General features: G+C 48.8%; 2 protein-coding genes across 3 annotated transcripts in view; both read left to right on the top strand.

Moving 5' to 3' along the window:
* The window catches only part of Pcnt (pericentrin), a 109,614-nt gene extending 99,802 nt beyond the window's left edge, over positions 1 to 9,812 (top strand). The window contains 6 exon segments of the mRNA XM_051153263.1: positions 3,095 to 3,214; positions 3,893 to 4,125; positions 5,239 to 5,315; positions 6,109 to 6,244; positions 7,568 to 7,695; positions 9,299 to 9,812. Coding sequence (XP_051009220.1) covers positions 3,095 to 3,214; positions 3,893 to 4,125; positions 5,239 to 5,315; positions 6,109 to 6,244; positions 7,568 to 7,695; positions 9,299 to 9,339 — 735 coding nt within the window. The 3' untranslated portion in view covers positions 9,340 to 9,812.
* Positions 9,813 to 18,666: 8,854 nt separating this feature from the next.
* The window catches only part of Dip2a (disco interacting protein 2 homolog A), an 88,311-nt gene continuing 86,693 nt past the window's right edge, over positions 18,667 to 20,284 (top strand). For both annotated transcript variants that reach the window (XM_051153259.1, XM_051153258.1), the window contains exon 1: positions 18,667 to 18,824. In XM_051153259.1, the coding sequence (XP_051009216.1) occupies positions 18,734 to 18,824 (91 nt within the window). In that variant the 5' untranslated portion in view covers positions 18,667 to 18,733. The remainder of the gene's footprint in view (positions 18,825 to 20,284) is intronic.

Genomic DNA, 20,284 nt, shown 5'->3' with positions numbered 1-20,284 from the left:
TGAATGGGCTTGTATCTGGGTTCTCGGCTCCGTTCCATCAGAGTTTCTGGCATGTCCCGGTACGGCTGTTTACAGAAGTAAACAGTGAGAAATCCGGGAAGAAGGAAAAGCTCTTTATTAGCCCTTGTCCTGCTGGGGCTAAGGTTCAAAATGGAGCTGGCCGAGAATACAAGATTTTACATACATTTTAGGCTTATGCAGTCCACAAATATAAACAGGCCGTCCTTAAATCTCTTTCAAGCTCAGGACCAGATTACACTTTGAAAAAAAAAAATGTAAACAGATAGGAGACTGGCTGCTTAGCAGATAGGAGGTTTACACAGAAGAGATACTACATATGGCCAGAATAATTTCAAGTCCACCAGTGTTGTTCCCTTTTTGTATAGTTGCCCCGGTCATCCTGCCCACATGGCAGAATTATGTTTTTCCTCCTAAGAGCACAAAGGACTTAGTGGTGCTGCCCTTGAGCTGCCCTCTGGAGCCGTGACTTCTGTTACAGGAACGGGGCTAATAGCTGCTTGTATGTCAGGGCTGTTTCCTTTGTTGGAGGACTGTCGCCTACTGGCTGGTGAATCCTGGTGAACAAACATTTACCTCCTGGCATCCTAAATTTCTCTTATCTCCGACAGGCCTGGTCAGCACCCTGCTTACTTGTCTCTGGGGTATTTTGGAGGCAGCACTCCTGTAGCTAAATTGTTCTCTGTATGACTTCACATTTCCTAAGGAAATCTATTAGTCAGGCCTTTGTACTGTGCATTGTCCAGCGTCTTCTACAGCACCGTGTTATTTCCATCACTTGTGATACTTTCTGCTGTGCGCTTCTTGCTCAAGATGGAGCTCGCTCTCTCCTGTATCTGCGAAGAGCGACACTGAGATTTTGGTTCAAGTTACATTGACTTTGTAGATTGCTGTTGGTAGGATGGCTAGTTTCACAAGATAAAGAAAAAAATGAAATAATGGGAGGAGGTCATGAATACTCCCTCAAGTATGGAGAGGATTTTTGTTGCAGATATAAGGGAGAGAGCAGGCAGAGGTAAGAGTCCAGGCGGACACAGTCGGCAGACTAAACCAGACCATGAGAGGAGAGGGAGGAGGAGCAAGAGAGGAGCCCGTGACCGAGAGAGCAGTGTAGCCAAAACGGCCGGCCGAGTTCCATGTGGATCAGGCGGAGAAGAGGAGATGGATTTGGGTGGGACTGAGAGGGAGAGATTTAGGGTAGGGGGTAGGGTGAGGAATGCTGGGAGGAGCCACACGTACTGAGTGAGATTTGGCCCAGGTTTGAGATCTAACAAAGATATTAATTCTTTTGTTTGTTTTTGTTTTTTTCAAGACAGGGTTTCTCTGTGTAGCCTTGGCTGTCCTGGACTCATTTTGTATACCAGGCTGGCCGTGAACTCACAGCGATCCTCCTGCCTCAGCCTCCCGAGTGCTGGGATTAAAGGAGTGTGCCACCACGCCCAGCTAAGATATTAATTCTTAAAATCCACAAACATGGAGGGTCTTCCCATGTTCTGATGTGTTAGGTCTCAAGTCCACTATGGTCAGAGAAAGATTTTGAGTACTTTTATCCCCTTTAAGCAGACCCAGTGTTCTCTCTTTCTCTCTTGGTGAGCGTTTGTAGCCAGCTTGGGGGAGAGGCGTGCTCTACCCTGTCCATCCAGCACGTGTGCAAGATAGTGCTGCCAAATTTGTCCACAGCCGAACTGGATTGATTCCCGCTTCGTCCTGCCAGTCACAGGGTCGTGGGTGATTCTCTGTCTCCTCTCCATTGTGTCTGGGGTCCTTCGCTCTCAGGTCTTGCTGGTAGATGGAGGTAAAGAAAAGTCTACTCGTGGCTTTGTGCCTGATCGCCCAGACCCACCGTTGCTGGAGGGAGGAACCAGGAAGTGCCAGGGGGCTGATGGCAGCCTCGGTCCAGAGCCCTCTCCTGCTCCGCTCTGTGTATCTTGAGGCTCCTGGTTTAGAGTGTCCTGTGAAACGAAACGCGCTGAGCTTTTGTGGGCGCTGCCACCGTTAGTGGTGAGGAGATGCTCGTCTATCCGTTCTTTATGTTCAAGGTGACTCGCTTTGCCAGAGCAGTTCTTTCCAGCAGTGACTCTGACAGTTCCCACAGATCAGGCTGTCTTTCCCTTTTCCTAATGGGGCCCGCCTTGGCCCCTGACTGTCCTCCTGGTGAGCCATGTGTTGATGGCCATGGTTTTGATTCCTGTCCCCAGCTGTTGGGCCAGGTCTGAGACATGGAGCCGCCAAACATTCCTGGTTTGTTCTTATTAAAATGTTCCTTTTGTGCAGAGATAGTTCAGTAAATGAAAGGTAGCTACCCTAGAAGTGTTAACCTTACAAGATGACTTGAGCAGAGCGGAAAGGATGCCCAGTGTGACAAGGGACAGCACATGGCATGTGACCGCTGTGGCTGGTAATGCCTTCACTGGATCCTGGCCCTTGGGAGACAATTTCCCAGTTCCTATCCTTGTCTGTGGCAGGCTACCACCACGGTAGTCCTCGGCCAGCTGTGGGAGAAACGAGGTGTGTGAGCATGACCTTTTCTTTCATCTTGGCACAGTAGCTGTGTCGTCTCTTGCATTACTGTCTATCTCAGGATGTTCTTATCCACTTAGGAGATGGCTCAGTTAGCAAAGTGCTTGCTACGCAGGCATGAAACCCTGAGCTCCATCACCAGCCAGATAGGAGCCAGGTGAGGTGGCACACACCTGCAGTCCCAGCGCTGAGGAGGCAGAGGCCAGCCAGGTCAACACATCAAATTCCAGGCTCTCAAGAGCTGCACAGTGAGACCGGGGTCTCAAAACCAACCGACAGACAGGCAGATCATAGTGGTATATGCACTTGTAATCCCTGTGCTGAGGGAAACTAGTGGCTATCTGGGGCTAACTAGCCAACTAGCCTAGCCTGATTGGTAAACCCCAGACCCCAGTGAGAGGCCCCCTCCCCCCTTTAAAAATTCCAAGGAACACCACCTAAGGTTTATCTGTGACCTAAACCTGCAGGTACGAGCCTGTACCCTTCCCCCATGGAAAAGAAAAGCTCTGAGAGTTGCCAGCTATGGGTTTTGTTTTGTTTTGTTTTGTTTTTACAGAGGCAAAGCAAGTCTCTACGGAAGCCAGATGGGCCAGTTTTGCAGAGTTGTCTACAACACTCAGACCCAGAGTGGCCCACACAGACTATGAGCGGGGAAGCAAATATCTGCAATATCAAAGTAAGCCACGCAGACTAGGGGTTCAGAGCGGCCGCCATGTCTAAGCCAGGGCTAGTTCAAGGTTCTTGTTTGCTTGGTGTCTTTTGACACATAGATCAAACAGACTTCTTTCCAGGAGAAGACCCCGCTGCCCTAGCGGTCAGATAAGAAAGGAAGTCAGCATAAAGCTGGGTTTAGTTGTACACAGCATGTTTGCTCTAACCCTGGAGTAAATGTGTCATGCTCAAGGCTTCAGGAGGCGGCTTCCATAGGCTAAGCAAGTCTTTGCTCCTGAGGGAAAAGTGCTTTTCAGGTTTGGATCCAGCTCTGTAGTTTCACACAGTTCTGCCTACCGCCCTGATCATCCGTGGAACCAACGAGGATATCCTGGCCCCTGAGACGCAGTTTAGACAGTACTTGAGTGGAAATCCACTGGTCTTCGTGGGGCTCATTTGAGAGTGTTGTGGAGAGGTTTTTCCTCTCTAGACTTTTGTCTGATGGACAGGTGGCTTTTTAAGGGGGGCGGGGGGGCTGTTAGCAGATGTGCATAGATGACCGATGACTGAAAGTACAATCCAATTTAGTTTTGTTTTGTTTGTTTGTTTGTTTGTTTGTTTGTCATGAGCAGCTGTACCTGTTCTGAGCAGAGGGGATGGGGAGTGTGCCTGCTTCCTGAATCTCTCTCTGTCTTCCTTGCAGATGGAGAAGCTGTACCTGCACTATCTCCGGGCGGAGAGCTTTAGAAAAGCTCTGATTTATCAGAAGAAGTACCTCTTACTGCTTATTGGCGGCTTCCAGGATTCTGAACAGGAAACGCTCTCCATGATCGCTCACCTGGGGGTGTTCCCTTCCAAAGCAGACAAAAGCATCACTACATCACGTCCTTTTACCAAGTTCCGCACTGCCGTTCGGGTAGTCATCGCAGTATTGAGGTAAACGCCCCACCTCCAAGCCAGTTGGCACTGCACTTGTGTTGCCTAGGCAGTGGCTTTAGTCCTTAAAACTATGGTTTTCTCTTTTAATACCAATGGCACTTGTGACCTTAAAGAAAATATGACAGTTGTCTTTGAGAAGTCATACTGTAGCTGGGCGTGATGGCATATGTCTGTAATCCCAGCACTCGGGAGGCAGAGGCAGGCAGATCTCTGTGAGTTCGAGGCCAGCCTGGTCTACAAAGCAGGTCTAGGACAGTCAAGGCTACATAGAGAAGCCCTGTCTCAAAAAAAAAAAAAAAAAAAAAACAGAAAACAAAACAACAACAACGAAAAGAAGTCTGTTTACTTAGTGTCCGGCTCTCAGAACTTGAACCTACATGTCAGTCACAGCCGTTCATCACTCTAGTTTCTGGGCATCCCATTCCTTAGATCTCCATGCCAGCAGCATGTCAGGCCAATATACTACAAATAAATAAATGAACGAATTCATGCTGTCCTGGGTATGGTGGCACAGGCCTGTCATCCCAGCACTCAGGAGGCCGAGGGAGGATCAAAAGTTCTAGGCTAAACTGAATTCTATTTGGGAGTTTCCCGAGCCTGGTGGTCATTTTTTTTTGGAATAATCTATAGTTTGTCACACCACAAAGAGGAAAGTTACAGTCATGCCACTTGTCAGGAGAGCCATGCTAAAAGGAGTGTCAAGCACCCGGGTAATGTCACCCTGCCTGCTACCTTCCTACACTATTAGTTGACGGGCCTCTCTGAGTTAGTCAGAAGACGCAACCAGGCAGAAGCAATGCATCTTCCCAGTTTCTGGTGGTGCAGACAGGCTTGAATTCTGGAGTGATAGGCTGCAGGTAAGCTGTGGTGGGTGGGGGTGGGCAGAACCAGCTGGCTGACCAGAGCGGGGCCCAAGTGTGTGTGGGGGGTGGGGTAGATTTCTTTAGAAAGGGGTAGAGCATGAGAGCACAGCAAGCTCATTGGGAGCTTGTTCACCCACACAGTAGTCAGGCCTGTCTCCTGTGGGAGGGAGGGCACATGCTGGTGGTCTGGTCTCTTCCATTCCTGTTTCCTCTTGTCTTAAACGCATTTTGTCACCTTTCTGTGTAGGTTACGATTTTTGGTTAAGAAATGGCAAGAAGTGGATCGGAAAGGAGTGCTGATACAAGGCAAAAGCCTCCGCCAAGGTGGGCCTCAAGTGTCCGTGCCTTTCCTGCTGCTTGTGCATTTTCTTGAGCGTTTTGGTTTGGGGATGTAATAAAGCACAGTAAGAAAACTAGAAAGAAGCGGCAGCCGGTGCTGCCACCCTAGAGCATTAGGAACAGCCCTGACCGTCGAACGCCAGTCAAGGAGCACGAGCTGAGCCGTGCTGCTGGAGTACTCTCCAGAGCCGGGCAGAGTTTTCCTTATGCTGCTCTTCCTTCCTGTGCGCGCGCTCCTGGTTGTTTTTAGCTCAGCGGTTAGCTCCGCAGCACCGTGTCTCTGGAGCCCTCTGCTGCCACCTACTCATAGGTGGTGTGACAGTGGCTTCATGGACTCTAGGTGACAAGAAAGGTACTTTGCTGGGTCTTTATCTAGTGTCTACAGTTGGCAAGTAGGAAAGTCCTTCCTACTGAGAGGACTTGGAAGGCCTAGGCCTTCTACCCTCTGGACCACTAAGCCACCACTGGCTGCCATCTTGTCAGGGCCTTCAGTTCAGGTGAGCAGGCATGGCATGCTTGCCCCTCCTTCCCTAAAGGCCTCCTGAAGGTTTCTCCAGCCCTGGGATGCCCATGTAGAACTAGCAGTCAGGGCCCAGAGTCAGCCAAGTAAAATGCAGGTCATCAAAACTTTAAAATACCACAACTTGATATACTTTGAAATCACCTTTCAGACTCTTAAAATTGTTGGGAATAGGCTTAAAACTTTGGTAGATAGACCATTCTACGAAAAGGTGCATTTCTTTTCCTAATAATTGATTGTTTGATCATTCTTGGGAAGGACATCGAATATCCCGCAGACAGCATTCTCCATCAGAAACCAGAGCGGCTCTGCCGACCCGAGACGTTTCCTCGGGCCACATCAAGGACTCTTGGCACAGACCCCGATCCACGGCCACCTTGCTGGGCAAGGAAAGGTCAGTTCAGGTGCTCCCGAATTTTCAGCTAGAAATGATGCCGATGAGTTCCAGATTCCTGTATGGTTGCCCAGAGAAATGAGTTTGAAAATTCTGTCTTTGGCCTAGCTCATGGCAAGGCAGGGGACACAGCAGAGACTCCGCAAGAGCCTGGGGATCTTGTGCTATTCGGGAAGGGGCTAAGATCACCTCTGTAGCCAGCTGGTGGTGGCACACACCTTTAATCCCAGCACTGGGGAGGCAGAGCCAGGTGGATCTCTTGAGTTCAAGGCCAGCCTAGACTACAGAATGGGTTCCAGGACAGGCAGGGCTCCACAGAGAGACACTGTCTCTGCCACTCCTCCACCCCACCCCACCCCCCAAAAAAAAAGAAAAAAAGAAAAGAAAAAAAAAAATCACCTGTGTTCAGTAAGTTCTCCACCCTGAAGAGGTTTGAGAGCTTGTCTCATGGAATGGGAAAAAGGGACACGGTGTTCCCTGGGGACACTGGGGCCTTCCAGGATGGATGGTCAGGATAGGAATTAGACAAGGATATGTTTTGCCCAGGGAAGTGTAGGCCTTCACTGGGTGAAGGGTGCTGAGGCATAATCCAGCTAGGGTAGCAAGGATAATCCCAAAGTTTGATGAACACAATAGAACGTAAGTGTTGCCACTTACTCTGACTGCAAAGTGATGCACAGTTGATTTTGTTTTGTTTTGACATAGATCCTCACTGTGTAGCCCTAACTGACTAGAACTTGCTGTGTAGACCAGGCTAGCTTTGAAATCACAGAGCTCTGTCTCCCAAGTCCTGGGATTACAGGAGTGTACCAGCATACTCGGCCATAAATGTTAATTTTGAAGACCTACCCAGGCCTAGAGTATAGCCCAGTTGGTGCAGTGCTTGCCTAGCATTCATGGGCCCCTGGATTATAGGCAAATGCCAAACACTTTCTTTGTGGTAAAGAATGGGCATGATGGGCTGGAGGATGGCTCAGCGGTTAAGGGCACTGTCTGTGCTTCCAGGGGGCCAGAGTTCAATTCCCAGCAGCCATGTGGTGGCTGACAATCATTTATAACGTGATCTAATGCCCTCTTCTGGCCTGCAGGTGTACATGAAGGCAGAGCACTGTATACATAACAATAAATAAAAAACCAAATAAATAAATAGATAAATGTTTTTAAAAAAGAATGGCCATGAAGAGAATTGGCCCTAGTGGAGACCTGTCGGCTCTGGTCAGCTGATCTAGACCCTCCGCCATGTGCTCTTGACTGTCACACCACCTGTTAATGTAATGGTTTCTTTCTCTTTCTTTCCTCCTGTACATGGTTCTTTGTTTGCAGATCAACTTCATCGCCAAATTCAAGGTTAGAAAGATCCCTGACTGCCTCTCAAGATCTAGAACATTCCATTACAGAACGCATTCATCATTTAGAAATGATCCAGCAAAGACTCGGGGGGCTACCAGCAGGTAAAAAAAAGTCTCACAGTGTTTGTCAAAAATAGTATTATTGTATCTTAGAAACAACAACATAAAGCCGGGCGTGGTGGCGCATGCCTTTAATCCCAGCACTCGGGAGGCAGAGGCAGGCGGATCGCTATGAGTTCGAGGCCAGCCTGGTCTACAAAGCGAGTCCAGGACAGCCAAGGCTACATAGAGAAACCCTGCCTCGAAAAACCAAAATTAAAAAAAAAGAAACAACAACATAGAAAAGACTGATAGTAAATGGATACAGTGGTACTCACGAGTAATTCCAGGATGAGATAGGCAGGAGGCTTGCCACCACTGTGAAACCAGACTGGTACATACACAGCGAGTACCAGGCTAGCCTGGCCTACAGAGTAAGACACTGACTGTCTCAAAACTAAACACAACAGTGCTAGTGTCAGCTGAGTAATTGCTGGCTTGAGTGTATATCCTACACAGGTGTGTGGCACTAGTGAGGTCTTTTTGTTCTCTTAAGCTGATAGGAAGTGTAAAGATAATTGTGTTAGTTACTGTTCCCATCACTGTGTGCAAGACTCTGAGAAGCGACACATGGCGGCAGAACAGGCTCACCGTGGCGGCAGGAACAGCGAGGCTTCTCGCTCAGCCCTGGATGGATCAGACAGAGAGCAGAGAAAGGGCAGGCAGCGGGGTGGGCCCGCCCCAGTGACCCACTTCCTCCAGAGGTCACAAATTCCCACAGCAGCACCACCAACTGGCTCCTGTGGGTGACTTTCAGGTTCCACCCACGACCCCAGCTCACGGCTGTCTCTCAATGCAAAATAAAGTCCAACTTGAAAAGTCTCCATGATCCTAATGTGTCACAAGTCCAAAGTCTCCTCTGAAACCCCATCACATCTTTCTTGGATTCACCCGTTAAGCCTGGTGCACAGCATCTTGCAGCCTCTCTAGCCCGTGGCTCCACACTTGCCCAGATCTTCAGGCAAAGGCTTTAGCCGAAGGCCTTCCAAACCACATGGCCAAGGTTATCACAGCAGGGCCCCCAGTTCTCTGTTGTTAGAAAATTGATCAGGGACCAAATATCCGAGAAGAGGCAGCTCAAGAACGATTTGGTTTGGTTTGAGACAGTCCATCATGGCAGGGTGTGCCTGCTGCCTGCAGTAGCTTATGGTGGAGGCAGGAGAGTGGCTGCTCGCATGCTTGTGCAGATTGGAAGCAGAGACGGGACAGGAAATGAAGCCAGGTCGTAGAAATCTCATTTCCTGCTTTTCGCAAATCACTTCCTTCAGCCAGGATTCATATCCTAAATGGTACACAGCCTCCTAAAACTGTGTCATCATTGAAGACTTGAGTGTCAGACACATGGCTCTGTGACGATGCTTTATTATAAAATTCTTCTCTCTCTTTTTTTTTTTTTTTTTTTTTTTGTTTGTTTGTTTTGTTTTTCGAGACACTGTTTCTGTATGTGTACTCTTGGCTGTCCTGGACTCACTTTGTAGACCAGGCTGGCCTCGAGCTCCTGCCTCTGCCTGAGTGCTGGGATTAAAGGCGTGCGCCACCAACACCCGGCTAAGTTATAAAATTCTTAAAAGTTTTATAACAAATTTCTATTCTATTTTAATTTTAGATTCTACTCAGAAATCCTGCCGCCAGAAGATCAAACAATGAATAAAGTCCTTGTGGCTCTTAACCTTTGACAAATGTATTTGAGGAAAGATGGGTTTCCTAAGGAAAGCTCATGGTATGGTCTGGGACACACTCGAGGAGTGATGACACCAGGCCCTACGAGCCGCCGAGTGTTTCTGCTGCCGCCCACTGCTGACTGGAGGGCTTTTTCCGCTCCATCCCTCCTAGTGAGCAGTGGTTGTGTTGTAGTCTGTGCTATTGCTAGAGCCACCTGCCTCTTCCATGTCAGAAGTGGAGAGTGGTTCCCAGTTGTTTATTTTTCTTAACGTGTAAGGATGGAAAGTTCATTTGAAAATGAATACAGAGGAAGGAAAGAATAAATTTTAAGTACTGTTCTCTTGGGATGACCTTGTGTTGTTCTTTTAGTCCTTTGAGTTTATCCTTTTTGTTGGTAAAACTAATGAAACGTATTGATGTTAAACTTTTTTCTCGTGGCTACAGCCATTATGTAACTCACTCACATTTATACCACGCAGTGACTCAGGACCTTTCACCCCTCAGTGACTGTACAGTCAGGTGTGTCACATAGACACCCACGTACGTACAGATTCAGTAAGCTTGGCAAAGTCTTTTTGAAACAATAAATATAGTTAGTGGGCATATTGTTTAAAACTTGTTCATGATATAAGGGGGGCATAAATCCATCATACTCAAAGTTTGGCCCAGAAACACTTTAATTAAATATGTAGTGTCGTATCAGTCAGGGCCCAGGTCAAAAACAACAATGAACAGGAGCGTTTGCCCTGTTGTCAGAGGAGCTGACGCAGACAGGCAAGGTATAGCAGCCCAGAGCTGAGCCACCATATGCAGCTTGAGGGGCACCTCAGCTGCCGCAGATACACATACATGCACACACGTAGACACTTGGGAGTGAAAGAACAGTTCTTTTCATCTCTTCCCTCTGTACCTCCGCTTGAATGCTTGGGCAGGTTGCATGAAGCAGCTGGCACAGAGAGTAGCAGTTGTCAACCTGTGGGTCGTGACCCTTCTTTGCAGGGGTCTGAATGACCTTCTCACAGGGGTCACCCAAGGCCATTGGAAAACACAGATATTTCCAATTCACAACAGTAGCAAAATTACAGTTAAGAAGTAGCAAGGAAAAGAATTTTATGGTGAGGGGTCACTACAAGATGAAAAAGTGTATTAAAGGGTACAGCTTAGGAAGGCTGAGAACCACTGACAGAGCCTTACCCCCTGGCCACTCAGGACTGGCTCTCACCTCGCTCCCTTATTTAATTCCTGAAATATGATTTAAGGCAGGTGCCTGAGGTGAGATACTTTTTGTTAGAAGATGCTTCATCTGAGAGGCCAGTGAGGTTCATGTTGGATAGTCTGGGCTGTCCAGGTGTCACACAGATCTCCTGAGGACTTGGGCCGACTCTGAGATTTGACAATGACTGACAAGTTTTTAAGGCCAGTGTGCTACCATACCAACACCTAAAACAAGAGGAAGTGAGCAGCCGGAAGCAAAACCTCATCCAGTGGCACTCCTGCCTTTATTCCTCAGGTTCCCAGAGAAATGGCAGCATGAATTGTCCACTCAAAGCATATACTGCCTTCCTTATTTCAGCATTCCACAGGAATGCTGCTGTCTTCACCTCAGCTTTTGCTACCACACCAGCACAAGTCAGTTGTTGGCACTTTAACCAGTCATGAGTCTCTGAGTAAATATGACGCCGTATGGAGTTTCCATCCACTATCAGGACGGACAGTAGCAGTGCTCCAAGGTGTTACATTCATTTGATAAAAGAAGAGCAATTGGGGGCCCTGGAGAGATGGCTCAGAGGCTAAGAGCACTGGCTGTTCTTTCAAAGGTCCTGAGTTCAAGTCTCAGCAACCACATGGCAGCTCACAACCATCAATGAGATTTGGTGCCCTCTTCTGGAGTGCAGGCACACATGTGGGCAGGGTACTGTATAAATAATAAATCTTTAAAAAAAAAAACAAAGAGCAATTGCTTCTCCAGTGGGGCCTGTGGTCTCCTTGGTCACAGGTTTCTGTCCAGCCACACTGTGCCAGATGTGAATTCCCCCCTTTGAAGCAGGCTTTAAATCCCAATTTGAAAGTCGTTTGTTGAACCTATAACCGTTGTGCCATTTCCCCAGCAGTCCAATCTTACCTGGCACGTTGGGAGTGCAGTATACAGTACATATAGCCCAGTAGTTGTAGGCCTGCTGTCAACTACCTCAGGAGCCTGCATAATAATACCTTGCAGCATTAAAAAGTCAGTAAGTGAGCGTCAAGGGGCCTTCCAGCACAGTCCCAGCTGGGTTCCCATGTGCACTGCCACAGAAGTGGATGGTGTCGTCAGCAGTAGGAATTTACCAGTTACCTGACATGCAGCCAGCTTCAAGGTGACACGCTTATCCAGAAGCTTCCCTGTATGTATCCGTGGTCCATCCCCAGTTCCTAGGATTGTCATTGTGGAGATGTGTAGCTTCATTGTTCATCCAAGGCAGGGTGCCATCTTCCAAATTCTTTAGCTTCCGTTTGCTTAGATGCCTTAACAAATCTGCCAGACATTCAGAAGTCAGTAGTGAGTCATCCAAGCAAGCGCCAGCCTGGTCTCAAATTGCCAGTCAAGAGGTTGCTGAAGCCCGCCGGGTGTGGTGGTGCACGCCTTTAATCCCAGCACTCTGGAGGCAGAGGCAGGTGGATCACCGTGAGTTCGAGGGCAGCCTGGTCTACAGAGGAAGTTCCGGGACAGAGGAACCCTGTCTCGAAAAGCCTTTAAAAAAAAAAAAAAAGAAAAAGTCCACTATGGCTTGTTTCAGTGGTCTCAGAAGAGCAGTGGTAGGGACAGTGGCAGGAATGGGAGGCCTAGCTTGAATTAGTGCTCTATAAAATCCATAATTTTCTAGAAACCATTTTGCCTCCTCATCCTGGGACACTGCCGTGAGCGCTGGTTCATCTGCCCCGGTGGAGCCAGCTATAGCTGCGTAGCTCTAGGAGGACATGGCTACACCCGTTGCTCCGGACGCTGGCACTCTAGGTTGGCACTGCACCTGTAGCTGCTGCCTCCCTCGTCCCTACCTGGCTGTGGAGAGGTTCTGAGGATGCATAGATCATTTCTAAGCCTGCATATTTGCTTCCCCACTCCTAGTTTAATCTGAGGATTATCCTCCTCAAGGATAAACTGCCCACCAATGAGACCCGCTGAATCTGTGCCCCCTTTTTATCTTTTATGCTGTCCACGAATTGTTCTGGCAGTTAAGTCTTATATTGTAGTGAGAATTCTGGAATTTTGATTTCTTTAAAAACACAAATAAGGGCTGGAGAGATGGCTCAGAGGTTAAGAGCACTGGCTGCTCTTCCAGAGGTCCTGAGTTCAATTCCCAGCAACTACATAGTGGCTCACAACCATCTGTAATGGGACCTGCTGCCCTTTTCTGGTGTGCATGAAGACAGCACTCATACATAAATGAAAAAAGAAACATTTTTAAAAGCACATACATAAGAATATGTTTTCATTTTAATCCCAGGTGTGGGGATATGAAGCTGCTTCAGACTGTCCTCAGCAGCTGACTATGATTTGCCTGGTTTTGCCAGCTACAGATGCTTTCTGTGATTGTGTCACATTTGGAACTCTGGGAACTTTTGAGAGGGTATATAAATGCTAGGGCCCCGAGAGGAGGGGTTGGTGGTTTGTTAGTAGCCGTGGTAAGAGAAAAAACAAGAAGAAATTAGATTCAAGGCTCTCCCTCTCTCTCTCTCTCTTTCTCTCTCTCTTTTCCTATTTAGTGAACGGGGGAGGGAATAAAGGGTGGGGGAAAGAACCCACAAAGTAGCAAAGCTACATTACAGGAGCTCACTAGCATAGCATTTGGCTTTGTATCTAACACACACACACATGCACACACACACACACACATACACACACTATGAATTCCAGCTTGTTGGGCACGGTGGCACATAATCCTAGCACTCAGGAGGCAGAGGCAGGCAGATCCGTGTGAGTTCCAAAGGGGGAAAAAAAAAAAAAAAGGAAAAGAAAATTAATTCCAGGACACCACCAACTTTATCAAGTCCACCTTTGAGTAATCTGGTTAACACCCCTTCGTCTGTTTTCCAACTCTTCGTCTGTCGGTTGCTTTAGCACTCTATGAATTGGTTCATCTGCTGGTCTGAGTTCCTCAGCTCCGCCAGAGCATCTCCTGCTTCATATAGGCCATGCTTTAGCCTGGGGTGCAGAAGGCTGCTAAGGTGCCTTACCAGGCCAGGGGTGCCCCTGGATTAACTTCCTCCTCTCCTGTGAGCTGGGCTTTAAATACCACACCTCCCACTCTCAGGTCCCTTTGTAGTTAGTGCCTGCGCCTGCTCTACTGTCTTCCAGCCCCTGCACTTCAGGTGGTAACCAAGTGTCCCGAATGGCCTACTTGGGCCAAACCATGAGGATCTCTCTTCTGTTTTCTCATCTCACATAATCTGTCTCAAGGGATAAGTAGTTACTCAATTCCTCCACTTTCATGCCACTCCTCTGGCCCCACCCCCACGCCTTGGTCTTACAAGCCCGGCTGTGAGAGCTTTCCCCTCTCCTCCTCCCTGCTTAAAGGTCCTCCCAACTCAAGCAGTTCAAATGCAGTCTACTCCCTATCCTGGCTTCACATACTGAGCTCTGCAGGATCATGGAGTCTTCCTCCGTATTAAAGGGTCAAGCCTGTGGGGCATCCTCTCTCGTTCCTGCCTCGTTTTCCTTCTCTTCACTCCCTGATTTTTCCTCTGGGTTCCAAACGTTTGGCTCTCAGTAGTTGCCCTTTAACACAGAGATAATTTGTGCTGTCTCCCTTTTGGCATTCCCGGCCATAAAGAGCACGCTCCCACCTCTATAATCATTTCTTATCCAGTTGCTGTAAAATCTTGTCTGGGCCACATCAAGATCTTGGCTACACCCCTGAGTGGAGGTTTCTAGAAAGAGGCCCTCAGGCTGTGTGGCTGGCAGTGTCAGGCTGTGCGTCTTCTGCTGCTTCTCATGGTAGGAAGTGTGAGGTGTGGTAAGCTTTGTTACTTTTGGGGGTGCCCTAGGACACCCCTGACCACTAGATCCCTTAAAAACAAGTAAGATACAGCAAGGCTTTGAGTTCGTGCAGGGTTTCTCTCCCCCTCTGAAACAACTGGGCGTCACTAGCCTCCAGCTCCTCCTTCATGTCGCTCATCTGACTGATTGATTGTAAAGTCCTTCAAATGTGAAGGAGTTCATTCCCCGGGGATGGGGCCTCTTGGAGGATTCCTCATACGACAGTGAACTCTATTGCCCAGTTTATATTCTAGTGCAACAGGCATCCTTAAAGTCCAGCCTCACACAGACCTACCTCCGCAAGCTCCTACCAGTATATACGTGTTAGCTGTATGTTACAATTCATGGGTTGACCTGTACCTCCACCCAACCAAAGGGGTATTCAAATCCTAATCTCAAGTACCTACGAATATGACCTTATTTGATTGTTTTTGTTTTGGTTTGGTTTTCTGTTTGTTCGTTTTTCGAGACAAGGTTTCTCTGTGTAGCCTCGGCTGTCCTGGACTCAGTTCGTAGACCAAGATGGCCTCGAACTCACAGCTATACTCCTGCCCTCTGCCTCCCGAGTGCTGGGATTGAAGGCGTGCCGCCACCACGCCCGGCGAATATGACCTTATTTGAAATTGGGTCTTTGCAGATGGTCAGGTTAATATGAGCTAATTAGAGCGTTCTCATATCAGGTAGGAATGGTGACTACTGACAATGGGACGCAATGGCACATAAGATCACCATTGTGAGTATGCAGGCAGTTGTATGTGGTGTAAAACATCCACAAGGCAGGAAACATCAAAGCTCAGCAGCAGCCACTAGAGACTGGGAGACAGCTATGGAACAGACTGCCCTTTACGGGCCAGAAGGATCAAACTCTGTCTGATACCTTAGAATTCCAGCCTCCAGGATTCTCATACCATGCACTGCTGAGCTGGCTCAGTTTCCAGGACTTTGTTACTTTTGTGCTGGCAAATGAATACACAGCCTTTTGGAGGGAGAGGTAAGACTACAGAGGCCCCCACCTTAATATGTTTATCTGAATTATCCTGAGAAGTTACCATAATTCTGTGTCTGGTTTCCAGCAGGTGGGTGTATTAGTAAAGTTTATCTGGAGGAACAGAACCAGTAGAACATATACTGAAAAGGAATTTACCAGTATGGCTTATACAATACGATTGTTTGGACAGCCAAACAGTGGCTGTCTCTGTGCCGGGGAGATTAATCACTGCCCAGTCCACGAAGTTGGATCCTCCAGTGCTGCTAACCTGGTGCTACAACAGTCTTAGCTGAAGGGCATCTGACACCCTTTTTGGTCTCCTTGGGCTCTCCTGCAGGTATTACACAGACATATGTGCAAGCAAACCACACACACATGAAATAAGCCTTAAAAGTGATTGTTAAATGCTTTAAAACATTATTAAATGCTATTTAAAATATTGATTTTTTTTTTGAGACGGGGTTTCTCTGTGTAGCCATGGCTGTCCTGGACTCGCTTTGTAGACCAGGCTGGCCTCGAACTCACAGCGATCCACCTGCCTTTGTCTCCTGAGTGCTGATATTAAAGGCGTGCACCACTGCACCCGGCTAAAATATTGATTTTTGTATCAAATTTTTAAGTATTTGTAAGCTGGGTTGTTTTTTTTTCCCCTTCTGTGAATAAGTAAGAATTCAGGTCTTTGAAGGACAAGTAGACCTTTCCCTTATGCCTGGCAGCCTGTGCAGCCCTGTCCTAGCAATCTACTGGAATGCCTTCAAGTCTGGCTGTTTTGCATAGCTCACAATCAATGTGAAAATACTCCAGTAGCAAGATAATCAACTGCAACCGAATCCGGGGTGCCTGCTCCAGGAAGGCTCGCTGGCTCCAGTCACCTCGCTGTGGTCACAGCTACTCCACACAGTCTGCAGCAGACTTGAAAGGCCAAATCCCAGTTGCCTTTTTCACAGATTTCTGAGAACTTCAGCAGGTATACTCACTCAAGATGACAGAGAACACACCCTTAGGAAGAACCCAGTGACTGGAGAAATGTCAGCCCATCGGCCAGTTTTCACACAAAGCCTGTGACTGGTTCCTGTATTAGCCAGCCATCAGTGTAATTTACGGCCCCCCCTCCTTTTTTTTTTTTTTTTTGCTTACACATTCTGTTTAACCAGAATGGTCAACTCAGGTTTTTAAGTCAGTTGGGGACACGTTTCTTTCTTTCTTTCTTTTTTTTTTTTTTTAATTTATATGTGCTGGTGTCAGATCTTGGAGTTACAGACAGTTGTGAGCGGTCATGTGGGTGCTGGGAATTGAACCTGGGTCCTTTGGAAGAGCAGGTAGTGCTCTTAACCGCTGAGCCATCTCTCCAGCCCCCTGGGGACACGTTTCTATGCTGTTTCTTGGAGGTGTAATATTATGCCCACTAAAAGCCCCCAAATGGGATTTTCAATGAATGTAGAGGGCGGGGGTGGGGGGGGGGCTGGCTGATATGGTGGTAGAGAGTGGCAACACCGTGGCTAACAAGTGCTAGAAAGGTGTATGTGTGGTGTGTGTGGTATGTGTGTGTATGGTGTGTGTGTGTGGTATGTGGTGTGTGTGTGGTGTATGTGTTTGTGTGGTGTGTGTCGTATCTCTGTGTGGTATGTGCTGTGTGTGTGTGTATGTGCTGTGTGTGTGTGGTATGTATGTGTATAGTGTGTGTGTGTGGTGTATGTGTGTGTGTGTGTGTGTGTGTGTGTGTGTGTGTGTTTGTGTGGTGTGTGTGGTGTGTCAGGGCAAGATTGGGGAAAGCAGGCATCTGTGGCTGGAAGAGCTCCTGGGAGCTGCCTAGACGCAAAGGAAAAGAGTCTTGATACTCAAGGCTTGGAAAGAACACTATTAGCTGTAAAGACCAAGGCTTAGACAGTTCCAACACTAGCTGGTTGTTGGTACTGACTGCCGCTGTTGCTATGGTGACTTCACTAGCTACTGGCCATGGCAACTGGAACCCAGAGCTTCAGACCTCTAACCCAGGCACCTAGAGCAATGCCTCGGGCTTTTAAAACCACTTCTCTGGGCTTGGAGCCCTCTGAGTCCGTCAGCCCAGCTTACAGATCTCCAGCAGTCTAGGGCCCAGACCTATTAACCCAGGACAAGCTGCAGAGGGGCCTATCTAACATATCAAAGCAGACCTGCGCTCCAGGTTCTCCCAGCATCCCTCAGTCCCTACCTCTTCCTTGAACTCTCCAGAAGCTGGGCTGCTCATTCCCCAGGGGCTCTTTCTAATATAATCCAGATATGTTGGTTACCCAGTCTCTCTTTTTGCTACTTTTCTACCTTTGGCCTTCTGGCTGCCCCGCTTGGCTCCCCTCTCTCCCTTCCACTCCCCCAGGGCTATGACCACTCTGGACTCTCAGATGTGTCTGTCTCTGGGTATGCCCTCCCACGTATCTATAATAAATTTCCTCCTCCACCACACCTAGGAACAGTCATGTCCTTTCTTTTCATTTTTCTTTCTTCTCCCCCCCTCCCCCATTCAACTAGAAGGAAATTTACTTACCTACTGCCAACTGCCACTTGAGTGGAACTAAAGAGCCTTGGTTTTAACTTAAGTACTGCTTTTTAGACATTTAGTTTGTTTTCCTACCCTATTTAGTTAAGTGATGTGAGGTCTGCACCAGGATTCAACCCATGGCAAAGTCCGGATGGACACCTACTCCAGGCTATCAGCTGGTCCTTGCACCATTTATATACGCCCCGGCTCTGAGACTAGATCCTTCAAAAATCCCAGTAAGGTTCCCAACACATCATATCTATGCGTCAACGTCCCAAGGTCATCTCAAGGACTGAGACACTGCTGGAGATCTTTCTTGGTCAATGTCAGAGTACTTCCAGGGTTTCTTGTGAAAAGCAATAAGCAATCACTTCAAGGCCAGCGAAAAATGCAAGGAGTTTGCTGACACCATAGCAGGAACGCAAGGCTCCTGAGGAAGAGGCTGGAGAACCCGGAGGGTCACCTAGGCGACACTGAAGTCAGCTTACAAGGGGGGGCGGTCGCGGGTACCCCTAGGCGCTTCTGTCCATCTTCCCCGCCTACAGCTCCTCTTGCGCCCCCAAGGGGAGTAAAGCTCCCAGTTTCTCCGGCGTGGCTTATTGGCCAATGGAAGCGAACCTTAAGAGTTGCTGGGCGGGGCCCATCTCGACGTACCCGCGCAAGCGTTGCCCCGCCCCCTGCCGCGCACGCGCATCTCCGGCGCGCTCCTGAGTTGGAGCCGCCCGCGCTCGCGCTCGTGCCCGTGCCCGTGCCCGTGCCCGTGCTGAGCAGCCCCGGCCGCGCCCCGCCCGCTGCCGGCTGCGGGCGGCCGCTGCGGGTCTGCAGGCCCCGGGTCCGGGGAACGCCTCAGCCACCCGTCATGGCCGACCGCGGATGCCCTCTGGAGGCTGCGCCGCTGCCCGCCGAGGTGCTCGAGAGCCTGGCGGAGCTGGAGCTGGAGCTGTCGGAAGGTGAGCGCAGCGGGATCCCCGCCGGGGACCCTCGCCCGACACCCCGCCCAGGGACACGCTCTTCGGGAGCGTCACCCCAGGAACCTGCGGGGTACCCTCGCACGGGACCCCCGCCGGCCTCCTCTCGGCATCCCTGCTTGGAGAACTCACCCCTCTGGGCCGCTCGCCCGGAGACCCTGCCAGCTTCTGCAGACTGGCGGGTGCCCGGCCTCCGAAGGACACCCGGAGGGACTGGCTGGGAGGTGGGCCTAGGCGGACTCTTCCGAAAGGCCGTCTTAGTGCCCAAGCTGTGCTCTGTGCTTTAGAAGCGTCAAGGCCATGGGTCTGTGCTTCCAAGACTCTGCTTTGCAGCCTGTCGTCGGGCAGGAAGCCTGGGATGCAGAAGCCGAGCCCCACCCCTGGGACTCCAGACTCCCTCCCGAGCCTCAGTTTCCTCACCTGTAAAAAAAAAACGAGGCAACAAGAACAGTTGCTTTTGCGGATTATGAGGCTACAGTGCGTTAGTACAGTGCTCCTTTATGGAATTTCGATACATTTAATTTACACTTTTCGGAGGGGGCACGATGGCAAGCAAGGGCCATGGTGCGTGCGTGGGGAGGGTCAGAGGTCAGGTTGCAGAGAGGTGGTTCCCTCCTTCCACCTAGTGGGTTCTGGGAATGAACTCCGGTTGCCAGATTTACAGGAAGCCGAGCCATCTCATCATCAGCCCTCCACATGAAAATTTTAAAAGTTAAAAAGTCGAGTAAGTGGTTGTTAGAAACAGACTAAGGGAATAATAAGACTTCAGAGATGGTGAGTGGCACCCTTGACTTGGATGTTATACCTCACAGGATGCCTGGAAAAAGAGTCCCATTCCCCATAAACCACCCCTCCTCACCCCAGCCATAGGGGGAAAGCATCTATGCCTGTTTAAATCTGCGTTTGAGACTTCAATGCATTTTGAACTTTGAGAATCTGTTTTCCCATAATGTTATTCATTAACTTTAGATTGGTGCGCTTTGACGTTGGTTTAGTAAGTTTTTGAGAATTCTTTCTTTTTATGTCTGTGGGTATTTTCTCTGCACGTTTGTCTGTACCTCACATTAATGCCTAGTGCCCCTGGAGGACAGATCCACATGGGAATTGAACCCGGATCCTGTGGTAGAACGGCCAGTGCGTTTAACCACTGAGCCATCTCTCCAGTTAGCTCCGCTTTGAGAATTCTTGATTTTGTTTGGAGGCTTGGTTGGGAATGATTGTGGAAAAGGTCTGTTGTACTGGATTTGATATGGCTCCTCAGGGAAAACTGCACAGTTGGAGTTTAGCTTTTCCGTGTCCGATGCGTTTTTTGCAGATTGCTCCTGATTGCTGCTCCAGAGTTTCAAGTCCTTGGCGTTACATTGTCTGAGTGCTTGCTAGGAGTTGATAGTTAACTAAATTATTTCCTCAGAACAAAAACTTCATATAGAGATATATAGGGA

The sequence above is a fragment of the Acomys russatus genome, chromosome 11 (assembly GCF_903995435.1).
Source record: "Acomys russatus chromosome 11, mAcoRus1.1, whole genome shotgun sequence".
In the NCBI taxonomy this organism is placed as follows: Eukaryota; Metazoa; Chordata; class Mammalia; order Rodentia; family Muridae; genus Acomys; species Acomys russatus.
This window is presented reverse-complemented; position numbering and strand designations above follow the sequence as displayed.